This window comes from Phoxinus phoxinus, assembly GCF_949152265.1.
Source record: "Phoxinus phoxinus genome assembly, chromosome: 1".
In the NCBI taxonomy this organism is placed as follows: domain Eukaryota; kingdom Metazoa; phylum Chordata; class Actinopteri; order Cypriniformes; family Leuciscidae; genus Phoxinus; species Phoxinus phoxinus.
Genome location: NC_136876.1, coordinates 28,778,863 through 28,804,121, shown reverse-complemented (window position 1 = coordinate 28,804,121; position 25,259 = coordinate 28,778,863). Strand labels below are relative to the sequence as shown.

At 37.2% G+C, this 25,259-nt stretch overlaps 4 protein-coding genes across 8 annotated transcripts; all 4 read right to left on the bottom strand.

Annotated features, from left to right (window-relative positions):
• Positions 1-1,579: 1,579 nt before the first annotated feature.
• On the bottom strand, positions 1,580-6,024 carry LOC306998888 (serine protease 33). Of its 4 annotated transcripts, none has more exons than XM_079613282.1 (8): positions 5,820-5,937; positions 5,498-5,514; positions 5,311-5,377; positions 5,191-5,214; positions 4,132-4,297; positions 3,785-4,056; positions 2,422-2,588; positions 1,580-2,349 (listed from the first exon to the last, which is right to left on the bottom strand). In XM_079613282.1, the coding sequence occupies exons 3-8, from the start codon at positions 5,354-5,356 to the stop codon at positions 2,101-2,103; spliced, it is 924 nt and encodes a 307-aa protein (XP_079469408.1). In that variant the 5' UTR covers positions 5,357-5,377; positions 5,498-5,514; positions 5,820-5,937; the 3' UTR covers positions 1,580-2,100. The 4 variants fall into 4 exon arrangements, with proteins under 4 accessions (XP_079469408.1, XP_079469409.1, XP_079469407.1 ...); XM_079613283.1 differs by having other exon boundaries at positions 5,834-5,900; XM_079613281.1 differs by lacking the exon at positions 5,498-5,514 and having other exon boundaries at positions 5,834-6,024.
• A 130-nt stretch (positions 6,025-6,154) lies between these two features.
• kat8 (K(lysine) acetyltransferase 8) lies at positions 6,155-11,689 on the bottom strand. The gene is made up of 11 exons (XM_079613267.1): positions 10,910-11,689; positions 10,567-10,641; positions 10,276-10,454; positions 10,010-10,063; positions 9,712-9,876; positions 8,321-8,410; positions 7,987-8,127; positions 7,777-7,870; positions 7,527-7,677; positions 7,202-7,356; positions 6,155-7,089 (listed from the first exon to the last, which is right to left on the bottom strand). The coding sequence occupies exons 1-11, from the start codon at positions 11,247-11,249 to the stop codon at positions 7,025-7,027; spliced, it is 1,509 nt and encodes a 502-aa protein (XP_079469393.1). The 5' UTR covers positions 11,250-11,689; the 3' UTR covers positions 6,155-7,024.
• On the bottom strand, positions 11,523-17,143 carry rnf25 (ring finger protein 25). The gene is made up of 10 exons (XM_079613255.1): positions 16,998-17,143; positions 16,475-16,546; positions 16,252-16,348; positions 16,061-16,128; positions 15,892-15,961; positions 15,298-15,369; positions 15,040-15,186; positions 14,362-14,451; positions 13,934-14,071; positions 11,523-12,597 (listed from the first exon to the last, which is right to left on the bottom strand). Exons 1-10 carry the CDS (start codon positions 17,042-17,044, stop codon positions 11,824-11,826), a joined length of 1,575 nt encoding a protein of 524 aa, XP_079469381.1. The 5' UTR covers positions 17,045-17,143; the 3' UTR covers positions 11,523-11,823.
• Positions 17,144-17,720: 577 nt separating this feature from the next.
• Positions 17,721-24,820, bottom strand: LOC307008235 (ras-related protein Rab-35). 2 transcript variants are annotated; one of them, XM_079630919.1, is made up of 7 exons: positions 24,153-24,820; positions 22,353-23,093; positions 21,594-21,644; positions 21,288-21,411; positions 21,064-21,188; positions 20,791-20,915; positions 17,721-18,281 (listed from the first exon to the last, which is right to left on the bottom strand). In XM_079630919.1, exons 2-7 carry the CDS (start codon positions 22,405-22,407, stop codon positions 18,132-18,134), a joined length of 630 nt encoding a protein of 209 aa, XP_079487045.1. In that variant the 5' UTR covers positions 22,408-23,093; positions 24,153-24,820; the 3' UTR covers positions 17,721-18,131. The 2 variants fall into 2 exon arrangements, with proteins under 2 accessions (XP_079487045.1, XP_079487046.1); XM_079630920.1 differs by having other exon boundaries at positions 23,923-24,413.
• Between the last annotated feature and the right edge of the window lie 439 nt (positions 24,821-25,259).

The following is a 25,259-nucleotide window of genomic DNA, read 5'->3' as shown; positions in this document are numbered from 1 at the left end:
CCGCAGCACCAATGACAGGAAGCAGGGAGGCTGAGACAGACACACGGTTTAGAGTTGAACTTTCAGTCCAGATTGTTTTTAGGTTCTTACACATTAATACCTTTGATAGTGATGACCAGCAGTTCAGAGGCAGAGGAACGGAAGGAGCGCGAGGACAAACTGACTTCATAAACACAGCTGTAGTTTCCTTCATGGGAATAATCTGCCTCAGGAAAGGAGAAGGAGGCAGAGAGATTGACAGCTGACCGACTGCTGGTCATATTTGATTCCCTAAACAGGTAGAAGGAGCCTCCAGGATACTGAGATTCAGTGGAACAGATGATAGTGAAACTGTGGCCCCAGGTGATCACTGGCCCCTGAGGCCCCACGTCAAACCGCCCATCAGGAGCAATGCGGGGCAAGCTGGGCTGCTGCAGGTGCACTAGAAAACAACAAAATCAAGCAATAAATTCAAATGGATTTAAATAAAAATGGCTTTAACAACTGCATCTTCTCAGGAAGATCAGCAGCACAAACTCAAAAATAAGACGTCAATACAGAATGAATTCACTTTCATGCATTTACTCTAATGTAGGCAATGTGACAAGATTCTTGACATGACGAAAGGCGCCTCAGGATTAACGCATGGAGTTTTGATTTATTTTATTTATTTGTCACTTAACAATTATTGTTAAATGTGTGCCTGCATAACTTTTATATATATATATATATATATATATATTTATATATATATATTTTTTTTACTTTATTAAAAAGAGAGATTTATTTATATTATTTTATTTAATAATATTCTTTTTTGAATATAAGTTCAATTCAGAATTGTTTAATTATTTATTATTCAAAATAATTATGTTCTTAAGATTATAAGTTTTAATAACTTTTATAAGATTTATTTTATTTGCTAGCATGAGTCAAAAAAATTATTTTTTTTAAAACGATTTAATGGAAAATACATATTTTATATACATCAAATATTATAAAAGATACGAATTATGTTTTCAGATTTATTTTCTTTGGTTTGATTTTGTTTTATATAATTTTTTTTTAGTTCGATTTTGTATTTTTATTTAATTACTATTAGGCTATTTATTTGGAGCTGGTACAGCTCAATGTGTGATGCTTTTGCTATTTCAGAGGAAAAAAACACATTTTATTTAAATTAATCTTTTTCATAATCATAGGTGCTGCGGTTATCAATCCGCCCAAGTAGCAGTGCTTCGCCTTCAGAGAATATAGTTCCCAGTATTTATACGGTTAAAATATGTCTGTCTCTCATGTGACTTGTATGGACTTATCTAACTCTGGGGGATAAGGTGAATAGGCTAAAGTCCCAAAAAGTCGGAGTGTTCCTTTAATGGGTGCCATCAAACATTCTTCTTTTGTGTTCAACAGAAAAAAACTCATACAGGTTTGGAACAACATGAGGATGAATAAATGACAAAATTTTTGTGTGAACTATCTCTTTAAAAGTGTATAATGTATGAAAAAAAAATCAAGATCAAATCGCTTTGCGATGACTATTAACTGCATAATTATGATTAAAATAAAATAAAATAAAACCACAAGCAAAGGAGAAAACACATTGACATACTAATTTAATATAAATTCTAAAATTATAAAAGTTGTTACAACACTGGTATAGAAAGAATAAGTGAAAGCAATATTTGTAATGTGCAATAATATGCCTTATGCAGTCAAATCAATTTGATTTTTCATTACAAATACTCAGAACAAGAAATACAAAATCATACTGAATTTATCCTATAAACTAGGATATTGGCATTTTAAAATGTTTTGAGATCTTGGTGACATTACTGCAATTGCATAAAATATATCTAATACACAACAACAACAGTATATAACAACTACATCTATGCTTAGGCAGGATAAGATGGCCAGATCACTCTGTCATATAAGCATGTTACATATTACATTATTAAAAATAATCTGCAACACCTCTGAAGCTTTGCATTGATTACATTTTTGCACCACAACAGCATTCAAAAACATGGCAAATCAATGCCCCACAGACAAAACTGGTGGTGTTTCAAAATGTAAGACAGTGTTTAACTTGTACATTGCATCTACTTAAGGAATCTACTATCTCCAAAAGACTACTAATGCAATAGAGAGGCCTAGAACCAGAGTTGTTTGACTTTCACTCCTCCAGGCATGACCAAAAAAGGGAGCTTCTGGAACTGTGGTGCGGATGAGGCTCGCAAAGCTTGAGACTCTGGAGTAGATACCTGGTCGGTTCTTCTGAGCACACCCAAGTCCAAAACTCACAACTCCTGCCTGAATCCACGTCCCATTGCCAACAGGACAAACCAGAGGCCCTCCAGAGTCCCCCTGAAAGAGAAAAAATATGTTATTTACATGGTAGGATGTCAGTGCGTCAGCCGTATAATAGTAGTAACATACCTGACAGGAATCCTTGCCTCCCTCCATATATCCAGCACAGATCATGTCTGATAGGACGTCAACTGTTACTAAATCAGATGACAAAATCTGATACATTGATTGGCAGGAAGACTGGTCGATAATGGGCACTTCCACTTCCCGTAGCGCCCCAACTCCAGTGAGGGAGACTATTTGAAAGGAAAGACAGGGAAAACAATTCACAAAATGGAAATTATTATTATTAAACTGACATAACATGCAATGGGAATATAATATATTGTAATATCTATAATGCTTTGACCAGACATTTTTTTGTCAGGCAGATATCACGCATAAATTTGTCACTGACACACAGTAGTCTAATCTCTTATTTGTCATTTCTGTCAAATCATTTTGATCTTTGTCATACAGCAGCGGCAATGGGTACTTTGCATGAATGCTTGATAAAAGACAGGGAAACTTTGTTTCTCACATTGCAGGACAATGAAAAAAAACTCTTAAATCATATATATGGCGGGTCAGTTTCATCAATTTCCATTTTAGGTTGTCAGAAATACGTCTTGAAATTTTCGTCAAGACGTTTTAACGTCTTGAAATGTTGTGACTTTCTCATTTAGGGTCATGAACATGCCTGCAAAGTGTCACTGTTGTGTTGTGGAATGTGTGTAAAAAAAGTTCTATTAAGAATCTGTTAAGAAGTTTGTTGGTCAATTTGACAGTTAAGCATTAAGTAAATACATCCACTTTTTTCTCATCCTTTACCACTCACATTTCTTGGCTAACTCAATGCTGTTGCATATTTTCACAATTAAAGGTAGGGTAGGTCAGAATTGTCTAAAAAAAACTTTTATTCAAATTTGTTTAAACTGTCTTTATATACCAATACATAATTAAAATGCAAGTACTCTGAAATAGAGAGTACAAAAAACTGAGTGACTCTAGTGTATTTAATCTTCAATAAACACAGCTCATTAATTCCATTCACTCCCACCTAAAAACGGGTGCGCAAGCCAATCACTTGTTTCGTCCCGAATGAAATTAATGAGCTGTGTTTTTTGAAGATTAAATGCACTATAGTCACTCAATTTTTATACTCTCTTTTTCAAAGTACTTACATTTTAATTATGTATTGGTATATAAAGACAGTTTAAACCAATTTGAAAAAAAGTTCTTTAGACAATTCTTACCTACACAACCTTTAAGCCATTATTTAAATGTCCACGATTGCTTCTTCTGACTTCACCTTGTCCACTGTAACTGTAACTACCACTACTGAAATGGTAAGAAAGCCAGCTGTCCCTCCCAAGGAAACATCACATCCAGAAAACCTTTGCCACATGTTTAAAGAGTAAAATCTCTGTTATTTTCTTGTTGATGCACTTACCGCCCTCTTGAGTGTGCCCCCAGCCCGTAACATAGCATAAGGTTCCACTGTTGAACTGGAAGCCAGCATATGGCAGACACACAGGCTGAATCCTGTCTGACCAGGTGACTGGAGAGCGCAGCTGCACTAAGGCTACATCTCTGCCCTCCTGAGGACTTGAGTATCCTTCTGGAACAACCACCCGCTGCACCTGACTGACCATCTCAAACTGGTTATAGCCATTAAGCAGATGGCGTCCCATGTACAGGCGATATGAAGACACTTCTGAGGGGCTGAGGGTAGGAGATATAGAGAACATTAACTTCTCTATAATCAACAAAGGCATTGATAATAATAATAATACTTACTTAGGAAAGCAGTGTGCAGCAGAGAGGACCCAATTTTTTGCAATTATGGATCCACCGCAAACATGACCGTTGGCTCCCATCTGAATGTCCACTTGCCATGGCCACGCTCCTGATGATGCTTCGACTCCTCCCACAATGCGTTTACCTAGCGGAGGCCTGCCACACACTTACGTGACCAGGTCAGAGGAGATTTAGTGTAAATACACAGTGGAGGTTTCCTTACCAGTTCACACCTGCCCTACAACTCCCCTAGAGTATCATTACATCTTCTCACTAACAAGGAGCTACACAAACAGGGGCTTGAGACGTGAGTAAAAGCTGTTGTGGGTAAGGTTACAAACTTAAAGAGAGGGAGGAGAAAGTTCCAAGAATGATCTATTAAGCAATTAAAAAAATGCATAAAAATGTATTTCTGAATCCAAAGTCATTGTGATGTGTAATGTGAGGCTTAAAGTAAAAAATGTCTACTGTCTAAGCTGAAACAGTAGAGCATGGTTCTAGAAAGCTCGAGGTCATGGGTTTGATTCCCAAGTTGTGTTCCTTAAATGCAATGCAAGTCATTTTGAATAAAACAAATGCAATTTGTCAAATGCATAAATGTAACAATAAAAAGAAATATTTTTAGCATCTTTTATTATTCATTTAAAATTTATTTAAACATAAGCAACCAATCAATTTGTTTTAAACTACTATTAAAAGAAAAATAGGTAGTAGGAAGGAGGACACTTTTGTGATCATGTGACAAGAAAATACTACAACTAAAGACCCATATAGACCCACAAGATCATGATTTATAATATCAAATATTTTGGCCTTTTACTAGAAAGTTATGCTTTGTTCAAATCAAATGGGGTAACCTTAATTTTGTTTTGTTTTTAACTTGAACAAGTATTTTATTACTACATTCAGATCATTTTCTTCATATCTTTAAAAAAAATCATTATAAACATTTCAATTCGTATGAAAACAAAACAAGACTACAAAGATTACATGATTTTTATTTAGATTTCTCTATCATTTCAGACACAGTCAGTGACACATAAACTGAAAAATAATTACCTTGTCCCACACACGTTGACAGCCCTGTATTTTGTAGGACACAGAAAGACAAATAATGAATTTAATGAATGCAGTGAATCTAATATGACCATTACTACACTACAACCTAACAAGACTTACCTGTTACCATCAAGACCACGAGCAGCTGCAGGCACGAATCAGTCATTCTGGTCAGTTGGCGGAGTATCTATAAATAATGCGTGTTTTAAAGATTAAACTATAATAATTTGCCCTCGGAGTGACCCTTGGGCTCTAATTCAACAAAAAACACCAACATTGTTTTAAATAGTTGAGTCCAAAAACTTACTTGTAATGTCAAATGTCCTACAGCCCACCCAAAGGGGATATCCCAAAGTCGGTCGGTTAAAGCGCGCGAACAACAAAAAAAGGCAATGAACACTGTTTATTTTTAGGGCAAAAAACGATTTAACCCCGAACACACGAAGACTCTAATCGCGACAAGCTACAGATTTGTGATGCCTCGTTTTGAATACGGTACATATTCGTATCTTCAGACAATAATTTGCATGACATTTGAGAACAAAGATTTCGATGTAATCGACATAGAAGAAAGGATAACCGAGCGAAAACGCAGAACTGTTCATTTGCCAGAGAATGTATGAATGTACCTGTGCGTTTCTACCTGCTGCCAGTATCCAATCACAACGCGCGGTCTCAATCTCCTCCCAAATAATGAGCCCGTTGTTCTCGCCATAAAGAAGATTCACACAGTGGAGGAGAGCAGAATTCCTGCCGTCCGTGTTGAACAGTTGGATTAAGTTTAATTAGTTTCGGAAAAAACGCAAACTTTCAGTTCAGTTTACTTTTATCTGTTCTCAAGCCACACACTAATAATTAGTTCACTAAAGCCCCTATTTGATCCAAAGATATATACCCATTTCAAATACCATAAATTCCAAATTTTGCTGCATATTGCTTGAAAAGAAGCCATACACTTTTTTATTATTCGGAATATTTTAATACACAGATTTTTTGGATAAAAACATTTTCAAACATTATTTGTAACGTTATTTTCTGCATTTACATCGCATGCAAGGTTCGTAATCGCTATTAGAAAACTGGTATTTTTAGTAAAACAGTAAATTCACTATATTCATAGAATGTAGTTTTTATATATGGTTATAAACATGATAATTGCTGATAAAAACCCTGCAGTTACCTTTAAATATCTGCAACTCTTTACCTACAGCTACCATTTTAGTAACAGAATGCTTCATCAAATCATTTATTTTTCAAAAGAATAGAAAACATTTGGCTATTAAAATATATTAGTATCAGTGGTATACAAATACCTTAAATATTTATAGTTAACAGGTACTGTTCCTTATGCTGAAGGGCCATTCTTTTACACAAGTCAATCGACCCTCTTTATCTTATCATATATATATATATATTATATGCACAGTGTATATAGGGATCAACTTTCACCTAAAAGCCAGACAGGTGCTGCATGTGCAACAGGTAATTCTATACTGTCTAATGAATAATTCAACATAATGTTGCTTGACTTCACAAACTTATTTCTTCAAAGTGCTTTTGCCATTTGAACATGAAGGGGGGTTTAAATATTAAACCACCCGACGGAACATATATGATGTGCCGCACTGATGCACTAAAATGTTGACTTGAAATAAAGAACGTTCAAAAACAATGACATGAATATTACTATTCATTTATTAAAAAAAAAATAACAGACTCAATACAATGCGAATGTACAATCTTAGACCTTTCCCTCTTGGAGAGAGTATTTCTACATGACATTTAAGGTTAGCTGTGAAAAAACATCTGGGATGAAGGGATAGTCTCCCTCTCCTCATTTTTTAGAGAACTTGGCCTGCTTGTGTTTAGGAGGTGCCCATTTCAAACAATGTGTGTCCACTGTAAAAACACAAAATGTAAAATGTTTAATGGTTTAAACTCATAAATACACAACATCACATACGTAAAGCTAGCATAAGAAGCACATTTGCGCATTTTTCAGATCCGTTACCTGTTATTGGGGGTTTCTTGTACTGGGCACTTTTGAGATGTTCCTCTACAAGTTTGGGTGTGACACAGATGACATGCTGACCTTTCCAGTACTTGACCATGTTTAGAGACTGTAGTGTGCTGATGATGTCACTCTGAGTGATACTTGTCATCTGACTATGGGTACAGACAGTATGCATTAGTTAGTGCTCTTTATCAAAGCATTAGCAGCCAATTTATCTTGTAACATTTTCCTTTGTGAATTGTACAGGTTTACAAATGTGCATATGACCTCAGGTTTTATTTTTTATGCAGGTTTGTACTTGTATTTGGGACTGTTGGTGTACCTGAGGTCTTTGATGGACAGAGTCCCTCTGAAGTCTCGCAGAATCTCTAGTAGTACCCATGACCAGTAACTCCTATAACTCAACTTCCCCAAGTCTGACAGAGGTTTCTCTGGAGACCCCACTGTACTCTCCAGCTTAGATAGTTCATAACCTGAGAAGAATTATGACACAAAGAACAATTATTCATCTATAAAAGTACTTATATCAGAGGCCAACAATTGGTGAAAGGTGAATCAGGGGTGAAACTTACTAAATGCAATTAGAAATTTTCCATATCCTCTTCGCTGGTATGGAGGAAGAGTGAGAATACAAGCAACATTGTTCCCATCTGGAGACTCTTTCTCCTGCTCATGAAAAACATACATCGATAAAGCGTGTTAAATAAGATACAAATTAACAGCTACACTGCATAAATACAACTGACATACAATGTCAAAAACAAATAGTAGAAACACTTTACCTTAGAGAAGTAACCCACAATATGTGCTCCCTGTTTGTTGACTTCAGTGAGGATGTAGAAGATGAACGGCTCCACGTCAAAGTAAAGTGTTTTATGATCCAAAAACAGCTTTGCCAGGAGACACAGATTCTGACAGTAGATCTACAGCGAGAAGGACAGTGAGAACGACATAAACTGTGGAAAATTCAACTACACATGCACATGTATTAGCAATGTAATAAATAAGTTTAGGTTTACATAGTCTTCTCCGGGTTTGAAATCTATTGATTATGAAATGAGTTGTTTCTCTGTTTCATGTTAAATGTAAGTGGTAGGTGTCATTGATTTGGCTCACCTTATGGTCCTTCCCATCAACTTCGTATACTGAGATATTGTTTCTGCGATAAATCTCTTTTCCTGGAGGCTGACGCCACTGACACTGTGACTGAAACGAGAGCCATTGAGAAACAAAGGAGTGGGAAAACAAAAGAAAGCATACATTTAATTAGAATGTAAACATTAACCTGTGAAGCTAGAAATGCTCTAAAAGACAATGAACACAACAAAAATCATTTAAAACTAGCTGACCAACAAAGACCAACACTGACTGAAAACAAATGCTTGTGCAATAGAGAGCTACAGTAATGACCCTAAAAAGTAAGTTAGTCACTTCTGGTTCCATTGTCTCATTGTCGAGGTGTATTTGAATGGGTTTTTGGTTAAATGTCTTAAGACCTGTGGATAACACAAGCTCAAGATATTTTATCTTTATATTTTTTCCATTCATTATTTGAAAAAGCAGTTGCTAGCAAGTGGCTAAATGGTACGACAGAGTTTGTTGGGGACATGCAACTTCACACCAAAAATTAATCTAAACACTAGATCAATTTCATAGCCTCGTTGTGTTTATAATCACACTCTTGCAAACTATCTTAACTCAAACTTTCAGATTTTACACAAACATTAAGAGATTTGTTGGAAATGTAGTGATTGGTGTAGTTTATTTATAGCCTAAAGGCCCCAATATACTCATGGCGAAGTTCTTTTTCGTGAATACATGAGCAGCGAGATACTGTTAGCGAACATCTGACGCCGGCGCCCACACCGATGAGAGGGGCGTTTAGCGCTGCGCGCTTTCCTCTCAATGACAAAGTAAACAACAAAATTGAGAAAACGGCAAGCATTTTTTTTTAAAAAGCATAAGAAAAGCATCTGATCATAGCAAGAGGCCAAATGAATCAGAAAAGATTTCCTCAGCACACACCTACCTATTACGTAATCGCCACATACCAATGGTAGTGCAAAGGTGTTTACCAGCCGTAGCAAACTTTTCTGGAAAGCAGTTTTTAACTACCAAAATGAGCTCCAAAAGAACCTCGTTCTAGCCAAATTTTGTTTGAAATTATGTCACATCAGTTCATTATTCGATTTCACTTGAAAGCAGGGCATTAACCTTTTCTTTTTACTTCTGGTGCTTTTATTTACTCTCAAAAAAAACGAAACGTTTGTGTTAATTTGTGAAGATTGCAAGAATCATAAACTTTTGTTGGTCACAGAGCTTATTTTATGCAAAAATCCTATGACAACACATAAGGGAACCATGTGATCCTAACCTCTGAGTTGGCCTGCAAAAATAAATCATGCCTTTAGCACTTTTTTTTCAAGCATTTAAATTCTTTAGCCAAGATATATAGCACCCCCTATGGTACAATGTAAATCAACAACAAAACCATTGTATGGACTGACCAGGTGGTATCTGAAAGTCTTCTCATACTTCATATACTTCAGGCAGTATTCACAGATCCAAAGTTTGGGCTGTTTTCCATAATCCTCAGGGAATGGAGAAAAATACCATGCATCAATCTCAAAGTTCCCAATCTGGATCTTGTCCACATATTTTACTTTTGTGATCTGAAAATGAAAGTGACACTTTGATTAAAATGAGAAAAAAGATGGACAATTTATGTAAAGCTACATTGATGAAAAACACCATAAAAGTAGATTATTTATCATTGAGTATTATGAAAATGTTGCCCCATCTTACAGCCTCATGCTCTTTCTCCAGGGCAGCCGTAGTAGGGTCCATCTCTGCGTAAGTCTGGAGGAAAAAATGAGGGGGTCAAATAAGTAGTAATGTTGCTACTGGACTGATATGGACTTGTTCAGACTTTTAAATGGTTCATATGTGAATACAATTAAAACTAAGGTGAACATGGCTCAGTCATATAATAAATTACTGTTTAAGTTGGAAAACACCAATCAAATTAAGTACTGTGTGATTTAGATTTGCAGAAAGGTGATAGCAGGTACCTTCTGAACGTGGTTGATCTCGTCATGTTTACGCTTCTGGTTTCGGGTGATCTTCCTCTCCGGCTGGTCCACAAGCTCACCCCCGCCACCTTCCTCCACACTTTTTCTCACTGCATCTTTCACAGTCTTTGTCAGGGCTAAACGAGCCTTTCCAACCCACTCATCTAAACGTCTGTTGACTGCAAATGACAAAAGAGAGCATGTGCTCAGTGAATTGTGTAAGAACTACAAACCTGTATAGCATTTGTGTATGATCAGCCACGAATGGGATTTGAATGCAATTCCACTCACATCCAACATAGTGGACATAAAACTCTTCTCTGCCCTCCTGCTCATTCAGCCTGGACTGGATAACCTCTGCTGAATCTGAAAGAAAAGTACTAACGTTAAATAAATAAACCAACAAACAAGCAAACATATAAGCATGCTTATATTACGCATTTCTCACAATGTGTGTGTGTGTGTGTGTGTATAATATATATATATATATATATATATATATATATATTATACATAACCTACAGGTGACGTGATAACACAGGAACGGAGAATTGAACTATAAAATGGCAAATTATGCGTTTCTGAAATACAATTCTAAATAAGTATTTAGTTAGCTAACTATATTTTAGCTTACGCCATGTTTTGTCCGCACGCTGACACAGATAAGTCTCCCCGATTTCCACCGACACCTCTTGCTCTCTGCCGCCGCAGTGCGACATTCCATCCCCGGAGTGCGGAGTACTCGAGCCCGTGGCTTCTCGGTCTCGATCCGCGGCCTCCGCCTCATCCTCTTCCCCGCCGCTGCCGTTTGACGAACAAGTTGCTCGTGTTCCCGTATCTAAGCTTCCTCGGTCGGTTCCAGCGTGGCCAGCGTCTATTTCAACGTCCATTCGCTCTTCTGAACCGCAGTTATCGTATGAAATGTTCATGTTTGGGTGACGATTGCTGGACATTGACATTGCTACGCCAGACATCTTTGTCCATTTGAAAACATTGCGCACCGCGATCACTCGAGCATGCGCAGTGCACTTTTTCAGTCCTGCTTTGTGTTAACAGTGTACCACTGTTTTGTACCACTACTGAAAGTACCATGATGACCATTAAATATCAACACATGGTGGGACACATCAAATAAATAGTTCTCAACTTTTACATGAGAGCTGTACAGAGAGGCTGTTCTGGTTCAGTGCTTTGTCAATGATTGAGAGTTAGTCTTTGCAGACGTTCAGAATGAATATAATAAATATCTAATTTTATCACAACCTTTTAGAACAAACTTTTTTACATTTAAATTTTGTGGATTGTTGACACAATTCCAATTGCTTTAGTAATAGTAAACTTCACTGAACCTCCTGAGTGGTTAGACTGGTCAATATCTACTACTCCATTTTCACTAACGACATTGACTTACCCAAAAGAAAAAGGAAAAACATGGGTCGGTTCACTGCTTGTGGATAATTTTATTATAGACACAGACATGATGATAGAACAGCTGGTGAAACAGGGAGGTATGCTTGTTCCTCTGCCTGAACCTCCCTTCTCCCATTGTCAGAGCACTCCCTCTTTCCGAAATTCTTTTTCCACTCTTTGAAGCAAACCCCTCCCACCACCTCTATGAGCTCCACCCCCTCTGTGATAATGCCCAGCCCCTCCCTCTCTGGCTCTATGTCCACCTCCACGGTGACCGACACTCCCAGAATTATCCCAGTAACCGGGTCCCTTAAAATTCCTCTCCTGCCAGTGTCCATGATGTCGTCCGGAGCCACGACTACCACGCTTCCATCCTCTACCCACATGTTCCCTTTCTGGGTGTCCATCCTGTAAGATTGTCTGATCCACATCTTTTGAAATACAAACATTATGTTTGCCCACATCTTGCCCACAGCTAGATTTTGAAGTAACCTTGTCTTGAGAAATATATTTTTCTTCTTCATTGATCAAAGGCTTCATGAGCTGTGCTATATTATCACTGAGTTCAAATGCCTGTCCTTGTGCTGTGCTTTCTACCTGTGATGTAGTGTTTGGCGGGTCTGAGTTGATTTTATTAATCTTATCAGGAGACTGCGTGAGTCTGCCTAAGTGTTCCACCCCAGGTGAAGGCATAGCATGACGTCCTGATCCACCTCTTCTGCCTCCTCTTCCTCTATGACCTCTCTTGAAGTCACTTTGTTGCCTTCTCTCATGAGTGCACAAACGCTGTGATTGGCCTATAGTGTGATGACTTTGAGAGGCTTGTGTTGCACCAATGGAATCTGAGGAAGAGGAAGGGAGTGACTGACAAGATTCGGCACCAGAAGCAACCGTACCAGGAGAGTCTTGAGCCTGAAGAAAAGAAAAAAACATGCCTCATTCATTTGTTCATTCAGATACTGACATTGAGAACTCAAAGTCCTCAATGGTCACTCCTCTTCAGGGTGAAATATATAATATATATATATATAATATATATATATATATATATATATATATATATATATATATATATATGTGTGTGTGTGTGTGTGTGTGTATTATATATATATATATATACCTTTATATATCATTTAGTAATTTTTATGTACTAATAATACACATTATACATACATAATTTCTATAATAAATAAGTACATAACATTTACTAAATAAAATATAAAAGCATGTGTACACTTTTTTTAAAGGGGTGGTATAATGCCCCATTTTACAATATGTAAAATAAGTCTCTGTTGAGTGTGTATGTGAAGCTTTTGCACAAAATACCCCACAGAATTTTTACAGCATGTTAAGATTGTCCCTTTTTGAGGGTCAGTAAAAAAAAAAAAAAAAAAGTGTCATTTCGTGTGTGCGTGCCCCTTTAAATGCAAATGAGCTGCTGCTACTGGCACAGAGGGCTGAGCGTCAAGTGTGTGTGTGTGTGTGTGTGTGTGTGTGTGTGTGTGTGTGTGTGTGTGTGTGTTAGCAGCTCCGATTACCTTACGCAGACAAGCAACAAAATGTTAGAAACTGTTCTACCTTTTATGTCTGGAGTCAGACAATGATGGAGAGACTCAAGAAGAAGTGACAACATGTAGAATGCAACAGGACGTTTCTGAATGGTTAGTTGATGAATTTATGTTGCTGATGTGGAGTTAACTATCTTCAATTAGCATATTCTGTCATGATAATCTATAAAATCGCTCGTGTGGGAACTGTTGTAAGATGCACACAGAGTGACATGCTATTGCCTTTGTGTTAAGTACTATATTGCATGTGAAAAGACTGATGCGACAGCTCAAGCAGACTCCCAAATGTGCTCTACTACAACAACTCTCTTCTTAACATGGACTGCGTGTTCCCTAATGTTGTCACTAACCCGGGAGGAATGTCGTGTTGTCCCTACCAGACCTTTGTTGTAGTCCTTAAAAAAGATTTCTTTAAAAGCAAATTATCTTCCTTTGCTTTGAACTTTTAGCGTTGTAACTTTGCAGATGTTGTTTATGCTCAAAAAGCAACATTACACACTAACTAAAGTTAGAAAAGTGAAATCATACTTAACCACCCCTTTAACATCATATATTATTTTATTATAAATTATTTTTATTATAATATATTATTTTATTTTTAATGCAGTTGTGACTCCCAAAACTTTGCATTGTGTATGCGCCCGAATATGTCAAATCGGAATGTTCCATTCAGGATTTACCTCATTAATGTGAATTAGGAACCTATTGGACTCTTCTTCTGGGTCAATAACTCCACCCTTTTCCTTCTGCTGTTCCAGAATCTTCTGGAACGCTGCCCATTTCGTTCTAAATTCCCTACCGATGACCACATCCTCCTGCTGTGAGTGAAGCAATAATAAACACAATGTTCATGTGTATCCACAGCATGTGACCAGTGAGCATACATTAGGGTGTTGAGCTTTCAAACTAGACATCCTGGCATAGTCAGCTACAACAAGAGGGACTGCACATGGGACAATGATGCACTGTTTAAAAAAAATCTACTGCTTGGCACTGAACACAAGAGTGACTTTGTCCACTTGACATTTCTAACAATGATAAACGTCATGCCCAGGCCAGTTTAGCTTGACCCAACTGCTAAAACCGTGTCCACAAAGAATGGTCTTACCTGAGTGAAAATTGGAGCAGGGGAGGAAAGAAGGGCATCCAAATCATAGGTCACAGGCTCTCGACACACAGGGCAAACAACAGCCAACTCCTGTTAATGAAAGAATCTAATTTCTATCAAAAATGCCTTTTGTTTACAGCATTCCTCACTGCACATTTATGTTTTGCAGTTAGCTATATATTCAAAGAAATGTTGAAGCAGATTATATAATAATTACATAATACACAAAATCTTTGACTGGGATGTATTAGAGCAAAATGCTACATATGTACCATTGTAATATGTAGCATTTTGCTCTAAGGCAAAACAGTACAGAAACTATATTAAAGTATCCACCATATTTTTCAGGTAAGAGTGGGCCATTTGTAGTTTTAATGTGTCTGACTTCCAGTAATTTTTAGCTATACAAAACAGCTTGTTACGCTGTTTGATATTGCAAACTGGTATTTCTTACCATATCATTTATTGTAGTGTCTTAACTATAAACACTCTGGTTTATAGTGCAAACATATTTATAGTATACTGCACTTTGATATATTCTTCTCGTTATTTCTCTATAGCGGCTAATAAATAGTAAGCCTTGCAGTCACAGAAAACACCTTACTTTCGTTTTGAAAAACAAGGTGGATACAAGATAAGGAGACTGTAAGTATCCTCTGCTATGATGAACAGCCCCACCTCTTTTTCGGTCTGGTCTCTAGTTTTATCCTCCTCCAGCTCCCTCTCACGGTCCTGCAGCTCCATCTCAGAGTGAGTGATGTAGCGGCCAAGGCAGTGCGAGTGGAAATAGTGATAGCAGCTGGTCTTAGTGAACACTTCCCCTTCCTATGGTTAGGACAAAACAGAGGAAGAGGAACAAGTTCAATTTTACAAACAGCCCAAAGCGCACAGTATGTGAATATTTTTATGGTACTCTCACAATTAAAAACACCCCACCTTAAAGCCGTACAGACAGATGACACAGTTTCCATGGGGAATATTGCTCTCAGTCAGTATCTCTTTAGCTCTCTGTGAAGATAAAATAGAGAAATAGTTTGAGACAAACACAAGATAAAAAGAACATACACTACCGTTTGAGGTTGAAGCATTTTTTAAAAAGATGTTTCATTAGAAAAATGTCTCTTATTTTAAAATGCCATTTATTCCTGTGGTGGCATAGCTAAATTGTCAGCATCATTACTTCAGTGTCACAAGATCCTTCAGAAATGATTCTAATGTGCTGTTTTGCTGCTCAAGAAACATTTATTATTATTATTATTATCAATGTTGAAAAGTAAACAGTTGTGCTGCTTAATATTGTTGTAGAATCAGTGATAAAAAACAGGATTCTTTGATGAATAGAAAGTTCAAAAGTACAGCATTTATTTGAAACAGATTTTTGTAACATTAATAATGTATTGTTTCTGTTACTTTTTATCAAATTAATGCATCTGACATGCAGCTGAATAAGTGTAAATTCCTTTTTTTTAAACGTATTGACCCCAAACATTCAAAAGTTAGTGTAGTTATTGACTGAATAAGGAATCTAACCTCTATGAGCTGATACAGCACAGGTGTCCCCATACATGACTCTGCCTCCTTCTGCAAACTGCTCTGTAAACTGACAAAAGAGCAGCATGTGAAAACACTGGAAAGAGTAAGAAGTGAAACAGGACATTCTGAAGTTTTAACATAACAATATCTAATAATAATCAATCACCTGAGCAATTTATCATCTGAGAGTCCACGTGGATTGTGAATAGAGATGCAAGGGGATGAATATGGATACTGAAAAATGAATAAAAAAATACCCCAACAGAAAGTAAGTTGCTATAAAGGAGTGTCAAGTAAATACAAAACATGTTAGAACCATTACCTTAGACAAATATTATAGCAATTTAACCAACAAACCTGAGAGTTTAGATCCATTGTCAGTGTAAGACGGACAAACTGAGAGAGACAGTCCTCCGCAGTGGAGGGATAGAGGACCAAACTGACTGTCCACCCTCTAATTGAGACAAATTTTATATCTTTATTTCTGTTCAGGTTAATAACAGTGAACTATATTATTATCTAATTATCTATTATCAAATTTATGAAAAACTAAAAGAGCAATAAATGATAAAACATTTACCCCTCATCTCTCTGAGTAACACTGAGCTCATCCAAGTAGATGGACTGCAGCACTTCAATTTCAGACAGGACACTGTGGTGTCAAACAGATGTGAATTTCGAGTAGAACTGCTTTAATGTAACATCAACAGGAGTATGACACATCAGATAACCAGAGACGCTGGGTCAAAGGCACACAGTAAAACACTTGGCCATTTGTTTACTTAGATACTGCGATTGCAACGCCCATGACTACACCGGTTAAGTCCGAAAAACTTAACTATGGATTCACTTATTTACTGTTATTCTCGGACAAAATGATTTATGTAGTTTTCTGTATAAATGAGATTGTATCATTAAATTGTTATGCTATCACTTATCACGGTATGTACTTAGTCACATATGACAGTTCTCTTGTACCGGTAACAAGTATGCAAGGCAAGTCTTCCAAATAAGCTATTTTAGTTCATATTTCAATCAACTCTGGATTTATATAGTAATTAGTACATGTTTTTGTCAGTATTTTCCAGCAACATAATACTCACTCGCTCTCGGCAGCCATGTTGGCGGTGACGTCACCACTCCACGACATCGGTCAGCTGACACAGAGTCGACTGACAAACATATGGGAATTTCAAGGGTGCAGGAGTTTATGATTCACTTTGTCTTGAAATTATTATTTCTGTATCTCATGCAATCTTTTACTGGAATTGTTTATTTAAAAAAATTAAATTGGAAAAAGATTTGGTCCTTGCATCAAAAATACTTTCTCACTAAAAGGTAAAAGTCATTAAAAATAATAATAAATATATTTTCCCGTCAAAAATGTCATGACTAAATATAACGCAGAAGTTTAAGTTTACTGTTTTTTAAAAGAGATCTTTCAAAAATGTATCTTAAGACGATTACATCTTCAGTTAATAAGAAAGCAAGTAGAACGTCTTCAATTTATAAGGACTTTAATTTGTATAATGTAACTGATGTATAAATTAATATCTTACCCTCATGTTCTTTTTCTCTTTCTTTTTTAGTTTCCAGCTCTTTTAACTCTTTTCTCATTTGTATTCTGATGACATTTAACATACTAATACATTTTGTATATTGTTAATAAAAAAAAAAGGAGTTTATGATTCAAACATGATTCAGAGGTCAAATAAAATAACTTTAAGAAACGGTACTTTCACCATTTATTTAGTAGGTTTAATCCAGGAAAAACATGTATTTTTGTACAAGTTGAACAGAGTTGTATTGAAAGAAGAAAGTGAGCATTCTGTTAAAATCATGTTTTATTGCTTATTTATTATTTGCATACATTAATGACATATACCAGGTCAATTTTAATCCAACACGAAACATCTCTCACAAAAAATAGTGGAACACATTAGACAGTTTGTGTATAGTGTCTTTCCTGGACCAGGCTTTTGATACCAGTGTAAAAACATGCCAGTCAATTCCCCTTTTGTAAAAAGCACAAAAAAATAAAATAAAAATTGATAAATGTGTAAACAAACGCTGATGTTCGGCACATAATAGTGATTTTATTCCTCTTGGCTTTATCTAAGCGCAGTGTTAACATTAAAAAAAAGTCACATTTCTGATCTGTTAAGTTGACGCAAAGGAACAAAGTTGCAAAGGTGTTCGATTTGTCCTTCTTTCCATATCTTCCAAACACCTCTGCTCTAACAGCATTTCTTTCCTTTCTTCCTCCTCTCTCTATCCCTGTGGGAATTAATATGGACAGTGTCCTTTTCTCTCTCTCGCTCTCTTTCTGCTCGACTCTGGCTCTGTTTCTTGGCCCGAAGGACCATGTGGGTGAAAGCCATGAACATCTGCAAACAGAAAAGAATATAAGGCATGCATATTATACATTTTAATTGAACACATCAAAGTGGACAGTTTTTTCTTTAAACATTCTATTCAAGCTGAAATAAAATGTTGATGATTTTTTTTTCATGACTTTGAGCTTAAATTAAAAAACTTAAATAGAGGATTTTTAAAGTCCCCCTGTAGTCAATAACTGTATCCATTAAAACGCATCTTTGATCACCAAAATTAAATTTTTAAAAGTTTTATCCTGTGATTTTTTTATTTATGAATACCTTAAAATAGCTTGAATGTCGATGTATCAGAATGGTAATGCATTTTATGTATTGCTCTCTACAATGCCGAACACACACGGTAATTCATATGATTAGCCTTTTGTTATCAAACAGCGATTTCTGAGAAACACTGTTGATATTTAAAATAAACCCAAACAAACACACCCCTCCCTTCATTGCTCCGTCTCCAAAATGCACAAACATGCAATCCAAGAGTGGGTGTGTCTCTTTATCATAGCAAAAGTGACATAAAATAAAGCTTGGCGAAAAATGAAGCAAAGAAATCAAACAAACGACAAGGAAGAACAAAAAGTTAACATACAGTACACAAAAGTATATACAAAGCAAGAGTTCGTTGTTAGTCACCAGAGGCACACACTCAAATCCATAGGTGCTTTGCTATCGTCGGGCCGAACGGTTCTTAGAATGGTAAGGAAATGTTCCAGTTGTGCTTCTACTTAAGCCTAGCACGGCACGATTACAAACCGAACAGAACCCATGAAGTGATGTCACCACTCAGAATTGATCACTTGTCTGTTGCCTGGCCGCCAGTTTCTCTGTAGCTGGCTAAATGCACTATTTGAGGGACGTAAACCCAAACTAGGTGTGGGAATCACAGGGTACTCACGATACACAATACATGGCTCACAATAATCTGCATGCAATACACTACAATTCTGCGATGATCGATATATTGCTAGACAATCCTATAATGATACATCACAATATCCGTCTACCTATTAAGACAAAATGCCTGTGAAAAGGTGAAGAGCAGGTTCTCCAAACAAGTCCAAACTGTTAGAAAACAGCACAAAACGTTTTTCAGTCTGTAAATAAAATGTAACATTTTAAGTAAATTAAACATTTTATACGTTTTAAAAGCTTAAACTTTTCTTTGTGTAAACTGACAAATTTCACTGCTTATCGACTTGCTTTATTTAACCCTCGTACATTTCAAAATTTACCAACCTCTTTTATTTAAACCTGGGAATATCTCAAGTGTTTACCAGCTTCCTGAAAATAAACCCGAGAATACTGTTGTCAATGGTTCTTCCGACTTGGGTATTTTAAAACGAAACAAGCGTGTTAGCGCTCAACATATATGTCTGTAATTGGTTACAGTGAGCAACACTTCCAAAACATGTTGTAAATAGACTTTGACGCTCTTCACCGAGCACTTACACAAGTATGCACAGGAGCGTTGGAAAGCAGACGTCTATCAGCGGATCTCTAATATATCCGCTGATAGAAGAATCCGCTATAGATGCCTGCTTTCAAACGCTCCCGTGTGTATATATGCAAGCGCTCGGTGAAGAGCGTCAAAGATGTCTATTTACAACATGCTTGTCCCATCAATGGTGTAAAAGCCGAAGTGTGTCCAGACTTTAAACTTAAACGTGGTTTATCTATTATTTTACTCGCACTGCTATCCGCTATCTCGTTAAAACTCTTTGATCACATTTCACATTCGTTCATGTGTTGAGCGCCACCTCTATCTATTTAGAGCACCTTATCTTATTAATTAAAAATCGATATTTGGCGCTAGTGTATTGATTCTCGTATCGCACGGAGAAGCACGGAAAGTCATATTGCCCTATTGATATTTTGTCCCACCCCTAACAAAAATAATAATACAATTTAAAGAAATATCTGATTATTCTCCATAACGTGGTCACTCTATACATCTCATATCATCTGTAAACGTATGTGTTATCAAGGCAACGACTGACGCTTTTGTATTGCATAACAAGGAGCGGCCGTTATTAGCCACAGAGTGGAAAATTCATCCATAACCGTACCGGCTGGCCCGGATCAGTACGGAATGGAACAGTTACGCAATATGAACGCAAATTCGGCCCGAGTTGTTACTCAAGTATGGAGCAGAATCAACGTAACCTCTGCGTCTATTTTCAGGCCTTCCCGCTTAGGACTCTCCAGTGCTGGAAAGCTTTTCTAATGTTACCGCGGGTCCTAAAGCTGATCATAACCCTTCCTTTTCTTTTATAATGTCTCTCAGCCATCTCTCTTTCTACAGTGTTTCTTCAAATCTCCCTCTTGTTCGATCTCTCCTCCCCCAGTATGCGTGTTTACGCCCCCTGCTGCTGATTGGCTACAAGTGTCTTGTGCTGCTCGGTCCGATACACTTTCAACAGCGTTTCTCAGAAATCACTTACTGCACCTTTAAATGAGCTTAAATTCCAAATTTTGTGAATACAGATCACAGCAAAACAAACCTCACCTCTTCTACGTTGATATTCTCTTTAGCGCTCGTCTCAAACAACCTCACACCAACTGACTCTCCAAAGCGCATAGCATCTTGGCTGTCCACAAGTCTTTTAGAAGGATCATCATTCTTGTTTCCCACTGTTAGTGATCATAGTGAAAAGGAATATTAAAAGTTGGCCTACAACAAATTCGGAATATATGAAAAGAAATGTTTTGGTTATATCACAACACATAACAGAGAAGTAAATTAAGTTAATAAAACTTAAAGTTGTATATTTAAACTAACCTAATATTTTGCAGACGTTGTCACAGTTCTGTGAGATTTCGTTTAACCACCTTTTCACGTTGACAAATGATTCAGGGTTTGTAACATCGTAAACAATGATGACACCATGAGTGTTTCTGTAATACCTAGAGGAATACAGCAAACATGTAAGGGGGAGACCGAGAGAGATCATAAGAATGGTCTAACAGATCAAAACTTTACGGTTTGACTAGAGCAAGGCTTACGTCGAGGTGATGGTTCTGAACCTTTCCTGCCCTGCGGTGTCCCAGATCTGGAGTTTAACTCTTTCTCCATCAATATCTACTGTGCGGATCTTGAAGTCAACTCCAATAGTGGTTATGTAACTTCCTGTGAGGAGCACAAGAGCATGATTTTATAACATTTCAACTCCTTAAACACTGTCAAGCAAGCATTCACTCTCACTTTGTCTTGGATATGAGAACACAATGAATCAGATCATATATTTACAGACCCTTTGCCTCATTTTCTCTCTCTCTCACAGACACACATTCTGTGCCAAGCAGACTCACCAGAGAATGAGTTGTCTGCAAATCGTAGGAGCAAACTGCTTTTCCCTACATCTGCAACAGAGTCAGAGTAGCATTTGTTAAATGTTCATCTGTAATACCTCAGTGCATTTATATTTTCAATTAAACATGACAGTATTTTCTATAATAAAACAAGATTATAGTAAAAAATAGATATTTCAATTAATGGTTTAAAACATAATAATATATGAGAATGTAAAATGTCATCCCCACCAATAAATAAAAATAAGAGCAATGGCATAGCGTGAATACAACAACACAAACTAAATTTTCTCAAATCGTCCATCTGCACCATACAACTTAACCCTGCTTAAGATGTCCCTTTGTGACAAAGGTCACAATATTCAGGCGTCAAATGGCATTCATGAGCCTATTCATTATATATATATATATATATACTATAGACAAATGCTACTTAGCTGCACAGTTACAGCATGTCAGTGGCCACAATGGACTAGATGAGGCAGCTGTGGTTAATACCACAGAAAAAAAATATGCATAACTTATTTATGTGCATTTAATATGAAAGCAAAGGACAACTACTCAAGCAATGTATCAAAAAATTGCATAGAACATTTCGTAACAGTACGCATACCACACAAGCGCATAGTATGCATACTCATGATTGCCAAATATTAGTAATTCTCTGTCTGATTGGGTTATCCATTAAAGAACCAGACAGAAAAGCTGGAACAAAAACATAATTTGTTAGCAAGTGTATAAAAACACAAAAGTACTGACTGGAGTCACCAATGATGAGCAGCTTGAAGAGGTGATGGTAGTCTTTTCCCGCCATTCTTCTGTTCAAAATGTGTCCTCATGAAATAAACTTAACAGCTTTCAACACCTTTATATCACTTTTCATGAGTCTTAAAATGCCAGGAGGTTTAGAGTTTTGGGTGAAATACGGCAAGCATCATGTGATCGTCTTTCCAGTTTTCCTCAGAATTCAAGTGTGAAATGATGCATCAGTTTGATTTCAGTGCATTCCCATTTATGAACTAGTGATTCTGCATGGTCCGTGCAATATTCTTAGTTCATTTTAAAACACTCTTTAAATTTCAAGTAATATTTCCATTGCTTAAAATCTATGTGAAATGTACTTTTCGTCGCCTCGCCTTCAAGTGCAAACACATTACCACATTGTTGTGGTTAAGTATCAAATGACTCAGGTGAGCAGTTCTTTAATCGCTGATGGTGCTCACAATGCCAAGTTATGAGTGTGTCAGGGACAAAATTACCCAGGAAAAAAAAAGGCGATTTGTTTGAGATCCAAGTTGTTTTGTTTCCAAATCTTGATTTCCCAGATATGTAGATGGCATCTCGGTCACAACAATTCCATTCCGCCTGTTTAGCCAATGCATGCAGGGGCTGGTAGCTTCCCTCGCTTTCAAAGATCACGGTTACTCAAAGACACTGTAGGAATGCAGGTTCAAGCCGGAAGTGAGATAAGTCCTAGTCGGTCCCCTTCAAGCCCTAATCCTATAAAAAGGAAGAAAGAGACAGGTATTACTTATGGATCTTGGCCAAATTAGTTAGACATGCACCCCCTTTTGACCAGAACAGCAGCTGTAGCACTAAATTTAGCTTCTCCCACTTTGACAGACAAATGACACCCTCGAAAACACATGCATGCACCAGCTTTGAGCTAGGGTTTATGGAAGGAAATCAGGATATATGTACGTGTATACACACACACACACACACAATTCCCCTTACAATTGAAACCAAAACAGTGGACAGAACGATTAAAAGCCCACATAAAACTTACTGCTGAGTCAAGACAAAGCTAGAGACTCAGTAAACTGCCCTAATGTTCCATGAAAACAGGAAGGGACGTGTTTTTCCTGAGCTGCCGTTGCGATGAGGGCACAGGCTTCTCATTACAACACATTTTTTGTCTAAAATGAAGGCAGTGTGATAAACAGTAATGTCCTTCAGGCAAGTGTGATCCTTTTAACAATAAAAATGTGGAAGAGAAGTGAAACTGACACACCTAAGCCTAGGTCCGCTTATCAGACAAAACGAGAAAATCATTTTGGCACCACTGCCAACACATCGAAATCCCGCAAACACGTCCAAATTAAAAGTGAAACTATTCGGTGCTCTAATACTACAACTGGGTTAAACAGGAAAATCACAAGAAGGAGAATCATTTGTAGATTTAGAGGCATATTCACTTTATTCTGTTCGTTTCTATACGGTAATCATAAAATGATTGTCCTTAGATAAGCGATCTTACGTATTACATGAAAATTTCGCGCAGTAATACTTAGAAACTCATAATCATGGATCGATTAAACAGACACACCTGTAAAAACATGCCGTCATACCAAACCTCAAGTTGAACTATCGCCTTAATCGGCTTCTTAAATTCCGTCTCCGTAAACCACTTGGTCAAACTTGTGTAGATTACTCAAATCAGCAACTCGTCGGCTGTAATTTACTCAGTTGTTTTGAAATGCAGCTAGGCTAGCTACTTAACTAGCCGCAGATGCTCTAAGATAATAAGATCAAACTCAAAGCTAAAGAAAAGCTCACCGAACACACTTTAACCCACATATTCCGAGCACACTGGGGAAAACACGGAAGACTTGGCACAAGTTCCTGCTAGGGCGGTCGGTTAGTGTCGGGTTAGTCGTGCAGGCAGCACCGGGATCCGGGAATCCAGTGTTAGGGGAAGTTCGGACAGTGTCCCAGCGGCCGTAGAGATCAGATCCGCCCATCTGAGGGCGCCGCACCTGAATGTTGAGTCACTCTCATCCTCATCATGTGCTTGAGTTTCTCTGTCTCCTCCTCCTTCTCCTCATGCCACTCCTGTTGCTGCTGCTGCTGCTGCTGAGATTGCCATCGCTATTCTGTTGCAACAAACAAACTGATGACATTCCAGCCACACATTTTAACTGACTCAAAACCAAGCTTGCCAGCAGAAGCAACATTTTTGGCCATGATCTATTCCTCATTTAAAATGCTGTCTGGGTAGGCAGGCCAATACGCTCTGGCACATGACGTAAATGATCAAATGTAGCTACTGCACTCAGCAAGTTTTCTTTTTTGACATTATAAAAAGGTTTTACAAAAAAATGAATGGTTCTTTTGAGAAATGTTTAAAATGATTTGCAAAATTGTACATGAAATTAAAACTCCAACTGTAGCCTAATAAAAGCCGTTCTATTTTGCACGGAGCGGGTCGCCTCATGGGGGCTGCCGTTTTGAACACGTCACTAGCAGCTAAATCAGAAAAGAAACAGAAAAAAACCAAGCTAACAGAACTGTGAAAAGTGAGTATGGTTTAATTTTTTTTTTTTTTTCATAAATAAAGTTTATTGACCAATTAGCGTATATGAACTAAATCAATTTAATATTTGGTCTGACCACTTTGCGTTTAAACAGCAGCTAATTTCAGGTAACTTTGTAGGCAGGTTTCTTCAAGCGTCTCGGAGATGTTGCCGCGGTTCTTATGGATTTAGTCTGTTACAGTTTTTCTGTTTCTTCATGTAATCACAGACAGACTCGATGATGGTGAGATCAGATCTCCACGTGGAGCACCGGCTGCTGTCAGACTCCTTGTGCATACAAAAATCTCACTGGATTATTACAATTAATGGTTTAACTGGCTTAAAACAACAATGTGCCTAAGACTTTTGC

What these genes read in the sequence shown, in the direction of transcription:
- kat8 (XM_079613267.1), bottom strand. Translation starts at nt 11,249, where the DNA reads ATGTCTGGCGTAGCAATGTCAATGTCCAGCAATCGTCACCCAAACATG. An exon ending in GCGTGCGGACAAAACATGGC is followed by an intron (nt 10,642 to 10,909) that starts GTAAGCTAAAAT and finishes CTTTTCTTTCAG; the next exon opens with ATTCAGCAGAGGTTATCCAG. An exon ending in CAAGAAACCCCCAATAACAG is followed by an intron (nt 7,090 to 7,201) that starts GTAACGGATCTG and finishes GTGTTTTTACAG; the next exon opens with TGGACACACATTGTTTGAAA.
- LOC307008235 (XM_079630919.1), bottom strand. Translation starts at nt 22,407, where the DNA reads ATGGCGGGAAAAGACTACCATCACCTCTTCAAGCTGCTCATCATTGGT. An exon ending in GCTCATCATTGGTGACTCCA is followed by an intron (nt 21,645 to 22,352) that starts GTCAGTACTTTT and finishes ACTCTGTTGCAG; the next exon opens with ATGTAGGGAAAAGCAGTTTG. An exon ending in TGCAGACAACTCATTCTCTG is followed by an intron (nt 21,412 to 21,593) that starts GTGAGTCTGCTT and finishes TGCTCCTCACAG; the next exon opens with GAAGTTACATAACCACTATT.
- rnf25 (XM_079613255.1), bottom strand. Translation starts at nt 17,044, where the DNA reads ATGTCGTGGAGTGGTGACGTCACCGCCAACATGGCTGCCGAGAGCGA. An exon ending in TCTGTCTGTACGGCTTTAAG is followed by an intron (nt 15,187 to 15,297) that starts GTGGGGTGTTTT and finishes TCCTAACCATAG; the next exon opens with GAAGGGGAAGTGTTCACTAA. An exon ending in GAGACCAGACCGAAAAAGAG is followed by an intron (nt 14,452 to 15,039) that starts GTGGGGCTGTTC and finishes TTTCATTAACAG; the next exon opens with GAGTTGGCTGTTGTTTGCCC.
- LOC306998888 (XM_079613281.1), bottom strand. Translation starts at nt 5,905, where the DNA reads ATGGCGAGAACAACGGGCTCATTATTTGGGAGGAGATTGAGACCGCGC. An exon ending in GCTGCACACTGCTTTCCTAA is followed by an intron (nt 4,057 to 4,131) that starts GTAAGTATTATT and finishes TCCTACCCTCAG; the next exon opens with CCCCTCAGAAGTGTCTTCAT. An exon ending in GGGGCACACTCAAGAGGGCG is followed by an intron (nt 2,589 to 3,784) that starts GTAAGTGCATCA and finishes CCTTTCAAATAG; the next exon opens with TCTCCCTCACTGGAGTTGGG.